The following is a 10,062-nucleotide window of genomic DNA, read 5'->3' as shown; positions in this document are numbered from 1 at the left end:
AACTAATCATTTGTCACTACTCGATTTGTCATTAAAGCCCCCCCTCCCCCCAGCTGTCACATATTCCGATTATCAGATCTGCTGGTTCGTTTATTTGAACCTGCTATGTGGGAGGATCGTGGAGGAGATATGGGAAGGTTCCATCTAGTAGTACAAAAGCCGATGATTGACGATTAGTAAATCATTTGTCACTACTCGATTTGTCATTAAAACTTCTCCGATCGAGCTGGCCGGCTCACGATCCACAGGAATCTTGCCAGAGGACGATTATTTTTTGTGAAGGCCTCGCGACTACAGAGTTGACCCGCAAAGGGTGACAAGTCACGACCTACGCAGCACAGGACAATCGCGCTCTGACACAAATCACACCATCATCTCGATCCAAAGCGAGGCAAGCTAATGCTAATGCTTTGTTTGTAAGTTGAACCCCGCATTCTTGATCCTCATCTCGGATAAAATCCCGCAGAGCTCCTGGAAGGCCGGAGCGCCATTGCCGATCCACAGGCGCACCGATTCACCAGCAGCTGCGGCTCCGGTGTTCCTGTTGGTACTACCAGTTAGTTCCATTTCCATCCATTCCTTGGTACTTTAGGAGTCTAGGTTGGCTCTCCCTCAAGAGATTTTCTTGTAACTGTACTGAGATTCTGAAACTGGTGACCGTTATTTGCAGAGATAACATGGAGAGCACCGTGATTTTGAACGGGATCATCGCGGGTGTTATCAGGTCACTGGCGGATGGAGGCATCGCTATGATCGTAAAAGTGGCGTGCGTCAAGAAGGACATCGACATCCTCGAGAGGCGACTTCTCAGTATAATGGCTTTGATCGGAGATGCAGAGGGGCACCGGATCCTGGCTCAGTCCGAAGCGGCCGACCACCGACTCAAGAAGCTCAGAGAAATTGCGTATGAGGCGGAGACCATAATCGACCTCTTCAGGATTGAAGTGGGAACTTCGCGACCACAGGTTAGCTGCACTTCCTTTTTCTCGCCCGAATCATCAATCGGCGCTGGTGGACTAATCGATGAATAAATCGAAAGTTTTCTCGTACTAAAAAATAATTGGCTCTAAAAAATGCAACTTCAATTTATTGGTAAGTATAACTTGCGTCCACCGGATGCGGCTTTGAGATTTGTACTCTTTATTTATTTGCTCCTTTTTTATGAGATATACTATGCAGACCAGACTTTGTTTCTTTTGTCGTTTTTAATAAAGTGACCGCATGCATCTCTCCGATGCAGAGGCCGGGGATGACCTCCTTTTTTAAAAAAAAACACCAACTTGATGATTCCGGCCCCTTCCCCGCCCGCGTAACACCGCAGTTGTTGTGGTGCTCTGGAGTGTGTGGAAGAGCCGGAAGGCCAAGGTTTCCTGTGATGATCTGCTGCTCCCCACGGATGTCGACAGTAACACTGTTGTCGACTTCCTCCTTTGACACGGGTGCTACTCGCACTTCATCTGCAAGACAATCCCCGAGGCATGGGGTGCAAAGCTTTGCAACCTTGGACTAAGGCTTCGCCGCACGTCATCCTCCCCGATTTTCATTTATTTTGCTTTTGGACCAACATCTCATCGCTTTTACCGCCGGCATGTGCATGTGCTCTACCCTATGATCTAAAACTACTTTATAGCTTTGCGGCTTAATGAAAACTTGTTCAAGTGGGCTACCTTTGAAAAGAAATAAGAAAGTCCGAGACAACTTGGGATTAGCGAAAGCACATGCACCCATTATCTGCAAATAAGCCAGTGAAATGTATTATGCAAAACATATAACAATATACTATATCACCAATTCTCCGGTCTTTGTCCGGTGGGAAGAGATCAATAGGGGCTACGAGAGGGAGAGCTTGATTATCCTTGACGGCAAGGTCAAAGTTGAGCGGTGCCTCTCTAGGCTTAAATGAATGCCTTGTGAGGATGTCGGGTCTCTGAAATGATTCCATGGTGGAGGAGAGGTGGAGCAAGAAGAGATAGATGGAGACATCAAAAGAAGAAGGCAACCGTAGGGTAGAAGGAGCATCACTGAAGAAAAGAGACAGCGATAATAGGAAGAGGAGGTAGGGATTCACATGCACCACATACTCATCCTTTGGTGACTTCCTTATGCCAACACAAAAAACTAAAGGGATATCTATCCCAATGCCGAAAAATTTAACCATGTTTAGCAACTTTTCAATGGTTTCTCTTGCCCTACCAGGAATGAGAGGCCTTGTCGCAGAATTAGTAATCTTTTTTCATACACCAAATATATATTAACCATATCTCACCTTGGCCCTACATCTATGAAAGTTTTAGCTTTGATGCTTCCCTAAATGACTAGAAGCTATGGAAGCCACAAGTTTGTTATACTCAAAACAATTTCACATTTCATGTTGGTATACTCATCCTATAAAGAATTAATGTTATGTTTGTTAGGGCCTGTTTGGTTAGCAGGATTCTCATAATGTTGGAGTAGGAAGAAAAACGAGATTGAATAACATGTCATCTTAAATCCTACAGAATTTAAAAACCACATGAATTTGGATCATCATAAATAGCAGTAGGAAGAAAAACGATATTGGAATGGCATGGAATCTTGAATTCTATAGAATTAGAAAATCACATGAATTTGGACCAAAGAGTTTTGATGCTACATCAAAAATAAAATAGCTAAACAAAGAGGTTCGAGTGAATGAAATATTTCCTCTGAAACTGTGTGCTAGGAAAATTTCCTAAAGAGCTCAAATTCTCCAAAAGTTATGTAAAATTCCTTCGAATTAGAGAAGCCCCTATAATTTAGCTGTGCATATACCCTGTTGGTCTCAATGCTAGTACAACTCTATTCTATCAATAATCATTTTTATGTTTGTTAGGATTCAACTTTCTTTACTGCATTTAGCTATTTGTAAGTATGTATTTGTTAGAGTCCTCTTTCCCATAGTCCGGCGGCGTTGGGATGTTGGCCAAAGACGGACATGATGGGACACTGATCTGATATCACATATGATTTCTTTTAAAGTTTTAGAAATTCTTATCATCTTTGTTATTGATGCTCATTATTTCAAATTTGGCCACCAAGGCAAATGCATGCGTCACCGCATGGATCCTGTTCCAGAACGGCGACCCTCAAGCCCAAGATTTGAAAAAAGAACGATGTGAAAATTATTTCACTTTTAAGAGGTCAGGCCAAAGTCTTGTAGCGTCCTGCAACAACTTTCAAAGCTCATGAGTTTGGAGTTGATATGAGTCCGAGCCCTCCCTGGTTTTTAGGGTGGCATAATGCGGTCCATTTAACCATCTAAGAGGCAGTGTCAGGTTTGCGTGGATTCCTTCAGATTTGGGCTGACACTTTGTGCGTCTTGGTCATAGCGCCGTGATGACGGCCTTTGCTCATGGCCTTTTAGATTATCTGCACACACTTATCGTCTTTTTTCTTCGAGACGACGATTTCCATTAGCGTTTTCTGGTATGCATCGACGACTTCCTGGCAATTGCTTCCAGGAACTCTTGGGTATAAACAAGTTCGCTTCATCGATACAGATGCCCAGAGACAATAACAAGCTTTACGCACGGCGCCGCCGGTGGATGCAAAAGGAAGAAGATTTCGACACCCTAAGAATTTGGACGCATTTTTTGCTTCTTTAAGGATGTGTTTGTAAGGACTTGTGATGGTTAATATTATGGCCTTCGGCCTTTAGAAAAGGGATCCGAATACTCATCGAATGTCAGTTTTTTAGGCATAGCAAATCAAAACTTTATGGGAAATTATGTTTATCAAGGGTGCCAAGTTTAGTTGGCGAGCATGGCAAATCTGCTTCAATTCATATTTTTCTTTTCAGAAAATTGTCGTGCTCGCTAACTAAATTTTCTATCCGCGCATCAACATAAATTGTCATGAAAAACATTTGATTTGTCACTCATGCCTAAAAATCAAAGGTCGGGTTTTGAACATTTCTAGAAAAAACAACAACTCATTTCACAAGTTCGAACAAAAATACTCTGCTTTCACGGCTTTCAAAAGCCGGATCGTTATCAAATAAAAAACGAGTATCCCTAAAAAACGCGGGGAATAGGTGGATTTTGGCACGATTTTGATGGCATTTTCAGTTGTTTGTGGGATGGCAGTTTTTCTTCAGCGAACGTTCGCCAGATAAGAGGGTAAAAAGAACGAGTAACAACGCGCCTATCCATTCCCCTCGCCTTCTCGGGTTTCCGCCGGATCGCTGACGCCGGTTCATCCTGACCCCCGCGCCGCCAGCCTCGATCCCCTCCTCCCATGGCGCTTCCGCCGCCGCTCGGTGAAGCTGATATGCGCCGGTTGCGCTCGGTGCTCTTCGACTGGGGACCACTTGGACCTCAGTTACTTCTGTCTCAGTCGGGCTGCTTGGGTTGACCGGGACTGAAATAGATTAATCCAAACCATGACATATGCTGTGCTTGGCAGCGGTTCTCTGCCACCGCCGCAACTCTGGCCGACTGCCTACTCTTCAGGTTTGGTCTTTGGTGTGTATTGGATGTGATGAAGACTGCGTGCTAGGTGTTTGGTGACTTGCGACAGCGGTCTCGACAAGCGCGGCGGCAGCACCGGAGGACTGCAATTTTGGTGGTACTCCTTGAGTACCAAGTCTCGAATCCCAAGGTGAAAACCCAAGGTTTGGCCTTTATTGGTTGTACCTGGCAATGGCCTTTTTGAAGGCATTGTTTTTGAGTGATTTCAGACTTTCTCCAGGGTGAAAATTCAAGATCTTCGATCGGACAACGACAATGCTTGTGCATTGTTTCCTTCTTGGAGGCGTTGCTTTTGGAGAACCTCTTTTGTAATCCGGGTGTTGTCTTTCAGTGGTTGTTAGAGTGCTGCCGTTGCTAGTGTGAACACCGTGGCGGGATCTTTTTTCTTTTGTTTTTTTTTATTTTCCTTTTCGCTGTGTGTATCCTTGATGCCTTTGGACATCTTGTTGGTACAGAGGCTGGGTGTAATTGGTATCTTCGCGATATTAATATATTCCTTTTATCGAAAAAGCTCCAAATCTCCATCTAGCCGATGTTTGGTTGATGCATGTTTGAATGAGGATGCCTAAATTGGTGCTGTAATGTGGAATAGCTGGTGCTTAGGCATGGGTTGAAAATATTACATTGTTTGCTTCAGAAAAATGCATATACTCTACGATACAAGCACCTCTCCTGCTCATATCATGCCTCCCCATCATACTGTCACCCATGAGTGCACACTTGTTTTGCTTCTCTGTTTTTAGATATTGATCCGACGTATTTTCTCTGTTTTGTTGCTAGGTTTTACTAACAACCTTGGTATCTGGTAGGTAGGGTGGCAGATGGGTCGCTAATTGCCCATCTATCTAGTCTTTTTTTATAATTTTTGTATTAGTAATGATACCACTTAGTAAGTTAGTACATACTCCCTCCTTTTCAAAATAAGTGTCTCAACTTTGTACTAACTCTAATACTACAAAATTGTACTAAGCTTGAGACACTTGTTTTGGGACGGAGGTAGTATGACATTGACATGTTGGCCAGGCTGCAGTTGTCATTGTCAAGGGCAATAAGATTTCATGAATATTTTCACTTTCCACAGCAGTATATATGAGTCAGAATTTTCCTAGTGTAAGCTAGAAATAGGTGCAAAATGTCAAAATTCAAAAGAATTGTGTCACATGGCTGATCCATGCGTTTAGCATTTCTACCAATGAAGTCCTTACCTAGCAGTCTAGCACTACCTAATCAACTAAAAAAAGAAGTCATTTTGGACATCGACAATGTCAAGGCGACAGTTTGACCATTAATCTATATGAACGCAATGCACAACGGAACACTTGACTTTATTCTTTCACTTGAACATGAACCACACCCGTTTGGATTTCGGGGGTTTGCTTATAGGTTTGTCAGAACTCAGAACTCATTTTTAAGTTTCTTCCGTTGTGTATTGTGGGTGTGAACTTATCCTTTGACATCTTGCAATCATACTTGTTTGATCCATCATCTGAGAAGTATCATACCCCTTGGCCTATACTTATAGGTTTTACACCGAAAAGCATGACACTTTATATTGATAAGGGAATGTTACTTGTTTGATCCATCATCTGAGAAGTATCCACATTTTTAAGCAATTATTGCATAGAAAGTTTTAGTAATACGAATTTAGATATTCTGCTGATAGCATTTAGCAAAACAGGCTTCAGTTATTGTAGTTCATCTTATGAGTTTAAAAAAAAAGCAAGTTGTATGTATCTACTCGAACCAAACATGATGCTAGGTCGTTATGCTCAAAATCTACTTCAACGAATTCCTGCTTTTTGGCAGAACCTGAAAACCAGACAGGTCCTTACTCAGTGTATTGATTTGCGTGTGATGGGTACATGTGGTGTTTTGTGTCACATATTGAATTTTGTTTGTTGCTGCAGGACTGGGATGCTGCCTCTATATGTAAGTGTGTCAAGGAAGTTCATATCAGATGCCAGATTGGAAATGATATACAGGAACTAAACAAGAAACTGGATACAATCATACCGGTAATACAACAGTTAGGACTAGCTGCAGAAGATCAGTCAGGAATAGACAGCGAAGTTGCTCCTCATTACAATGAGTCCAATACAATAGGTAGAGGTGTTGGCAGTGACTGCAATGATCTTGTTAATCTGCTACGGAGAGGTGGAGAAGGCGCCCATGTTCTTTTCGCCATAGTTGGAACTGTTGGAGTTGGTAAGAGTACTCTTGCACTCAAGATATACCATGAGATGAGAGGTAGGTTTAGAACCAGGTTATGGGTAAATATCTCCAACGACTCCAGATGCATCACAATATGGTCTGGTGACACATTTAAGAGAAGGGCAAGAATGTCGGAGCAACGTGAGGTGTTACGCCGCTATCTGAATGGTTCTACCAGGAACCTGCTCTTGGTCATTGATAATGTGCGGAAAGCAGACGATTGGAACCAGTTGCTGGCTGCAAATGAAGCATTCCGCCGTTGTGGCTGCAAAGTCATTGTAACAACACGTGACGAGAATGTCGCAAGGACGATGGGGGTGACCCATTTTCACCGTGTCAAGTGTTTGAATGGGGATGATGGCTGGTTGTTGCTCCACAAAACCGCTAATCTGGGAGGGACTGTAACCACTGGGAAGATTCAGGATGTTGGAAGAAGTATCGTGCAAAAGTGCAGTGGCGTTCCGATGGCGATTAAAACAATTGGATGGAATCTAAGGGGCAGATCCCGGGAAGATGAATGGGAGAGCATACATTCACAAGATATCATTTCCTCATATCCAGGGATAAGGGACACCATTGATACAACATACATGGAGTTGAAGTATCGCGTCAAGCGCTGTTTCCTCTACTGCTCTTTATACCCGGAGCAATTTGTGATCAAGCAACAGTGTGCCACGCAGCAGTGGATTGCAGAGGGGTTCTTTGAGGGCAGTCCAAATTTAGAAGAGGCGGCTGAAAGTTGCTACCAGGAATTAATAGAGAGGGGTCTTCTTCTGCCTGAGCATGAAGCTAAAGGTGTGGTGGGAGCAAAGATGCCTACTCTACTGAGATCATTTGCACTCTATCGGTCAGGTGACGAGAACTGTGTGGATAATCCTAGTCGTATCAGTAGTACCAGTAAACCATGGCGCCTATGCATCACAGATGAAGAAGCAATAGAGGCCATCCCGGTTTATGTCACTCGTTTGAGGACACTCTTTGTGTCTGCAAGCCCACTCAGAAGAAGCAGCTTGGACCTTATCATTGAAAGGTTTCCAAACCTAAGAGTACTGGACCTTAGAGACACACAAGTTGAGACCATTCCCAAAATGCTGGGAAGATTGCTGCAACTTAGGTATCTGAATCTTTCGAATACTAAAATAAGAAAGCTTCCTCGGAGTATTGGGAATCTGATGATGCTGCAGTTTCTGATCCTCCAAAACTGTCCTTGCCTCACACAAATAACCAGTCATGTTGGCCGTCTGGAAAATTTGAGGGGCCTCGACTTCTCGGGGGCACCAGAGCTAAATGATGTCCGTTTCAAACTAGTCAAACTGACAGAACTCAACTGCTTGCATGGTTTTTTTCCAGCTAACCATGGTCGGACACTTAAAGAATTACATGCACTGTGCAACCTTACAAGCCTCCAGATAGTAAGGCTTGGCAGGGCATCAAGCATAGAAGATGCACACCAATCAAGATTGCAGGAAATGGATAATCTCAGAGAGCTCGAGCTGTGCTGTAGTTCTGTCGACCGACCACCAGTTGATATTCAAGAGCATATGAAAGATGTGTTCGATGCACTCAGACCTCCTCAGAGTTTGACTTCTCTCAAGATAGATGGTTATTATGGCAATGGATTTCCATCTTGGTTCTCAGTTTCTCATCTTACAGTGCTGCAGCGGCTGACGCTTGATGGCTGCGTCCACTGTCAGCGCCTACCAGCTCTCGGTGAGATGATGAATCTCAAATTCCTGGCTATCATAGGCTTTAGCTTGTTGACTGAGATCAACTATGAGCTGCGTGGGGCGCCAGCAACCGGTGTGGCATTTCCATTGTTGGAGCAGCTATTCCTAGGGAGGATGCAGAGTATGGTGTCATGGTCTGGTCTTGTAGATACAGACATGCCTTTACTTGAGAGATTACAGCTTGATGGATGCCCCAGTATGATTTCTGTCCCCTCGTGGCTCCAGCACTGCACGGCATTGAAAAGCTTGAAGATACACCATGCTGATGCGCTTCAAAATATCGAGAACCTGCTAGCACTTAAGGAGCTGCAAGTTCACGATAGTTCCAATCTGAAGAGGATATTTAACCTCCGTAGACTGGAGGAATTGGAAATCGTGAACTGTACACACCTGGATACTGTGCAGGATGTTCCTCTGTTGCGCCTCTTGCATTTGGACGAACCCACAGCCCAGCTCCCAGAATGGCTCCAGAAGAAACAGTCATTCACTCTCAGGAGATTGGAGATTATCGGCAGTGAGGACCTACTGGACAGATGCTCCTCATCCACCGCGCGCTATGGGCGCCTCATCAAAGATGCAGCTGATCATGTTTATGCGAAATTGCATGGTGGTTCCTTGTACTTCTCGTACACCAAGAGCACTGGCATGTTCGATAGAAGCCGACGATGCAGGGATCGCTACGGTATGCAAGGCACAGCTATCCTCGCGGTGCCTGTTGCTCCTCGGCGAGTTCATGGTGGCTGGGAAACATGGATCAAGTACACACTTTGTGCCATCTTCCTCATTGTTTCCCAGTTCTTTGTTCAGTGGGCTGTTAGCTCTAGGTAAATGAGTGGAATTATGTCACCTTTATTCCACTTATTTGATGTACCTTTTGCTGTCGCCAAGTTTCTGATATGTGAAAGCTATTTGTTCTAGTGGAACAGGCATGATCTACGATGTATACCACCTCCACATCCATTGGCATAATAACCTGTCAGCAAAATTTGCCATTTGTAACAGGAGAGCTATTTGACAGTCAAATAGATTTTACATTTGTTACAGAACATCCTTTTGCTGTTTCTCTTAGGAGGGCTATCTTGTATCAGAAGCCAAAATGGGCGCCCACCTAAGTAGCAAAGCATGCCTCGGTTGAGAGGCCACGAAGGTCTTGGTTGAAACTCTGACTGTCGTATTGACTATTGAGCACATCTATGTTCCTGCTATTTCATCAAAACTTATGTTCTAAGAATAAAATTGCATTGTTAGAAAACATTTACTTTTAGAGCTTCCAAAGGCTGTTAGTACGTGTTACTGAACGTGGTGGTTTTTCTCTCTCTTTTATGCGGGGAAACAAAGTGTCTTTGAACATGCATATATATAGTGGACCGAACATCAGTTAAAGTTTGTCTCCTATATATGCGAACTGAGCATGGTTAGGTTTCTTATGATGAAACCACCCTATCAGAGTTCAAGTTCTATACTTGATGCTAATGGTCAGGTTTTCCTGGACAAGCCTTTCAACGATGTGCGTTCAGTAGGAGAAGATGTTTCCTTTTCGATAAAGGGCGATACAAAACATTATGAGTAACACCCGGCCTCTGCATAACTGAGATGCACACAGCCAAATCCAAAAGTCTGACAAAAAACATGAAATA

At 43.7% G+C, this 10,062-nt stretch overlaps 1 protein-coding gene across 2 annotated transcripts; it reads left to right on the top strand.

The window, feature by feature from the left end:
* Nucleotides 1-270: 270 nt before the first annotated feature.
* LOC123121216 (disease resistance protein RGA2-like) lies at nt 271-9,409 on the top strand. Of its 2 annotated transcripts, none has more exons than XM_044541129.1 (3): nt 271-547; nt 671-965; nt 6,395-9,409. In XM_044541129.1, exons 2-3 carry the CDS (start codon nt 678-680, stop codon nt 9,251-9,253), a joined length of 3,147 nt encoding a protein of 1,048 aa, XP_044397064.1. In that variant the 5' UTR covers nt 271-547; nt 671-677; the 3' UTR covers nt 9,254-9,409. The 2 variants fall into 2 exon arrangements, with proteins under 2 accessions (XP_044397064.1, XP_044397063.1); XM_044541128.1 differs by having other exon boundaries at nt 271-556.
* Nucleotides 9,410-10,062: the final 653 nt, after the last annotated feature.

The sequence above is a fragment of the Triticum aestivum genome, chromosome 5D (genome assembly GCF_018294505.1).
Source record: "Triticum aestivum cultivar Chinese Spring chromosome 5D, IWGSC CS RefSeq v2.1, whole genome shotgun sequence".
In the NCBI taxonomy this organism is placed as follows: Eukaryota; Viridiplantae; Streptophyta; class Magnoliopsida; order Poales; family Poaceae; genus Triticum; species Triticum aestivum.
This window is presented reverse-complemented; position numbering and strand designations above follow the sequence as displayed.

Excerpts from the sequence above, each read along its gene's own strand:
- LOC123121216 (XM_044541129.1), top strand. The coding sequence starts at position 678 with ATGGAGAGCACCGTGATTTTGAACGGGATCATCGCGGGTGTTATCAGG. Across the intron at positions 966-6,394 it reads TGGGAACTTCGCGACCACAG|GACTGGGATGCTGCCTCTAT; the intron begins GTTAGCTGCACT and ends TTGTTGCTGCAG.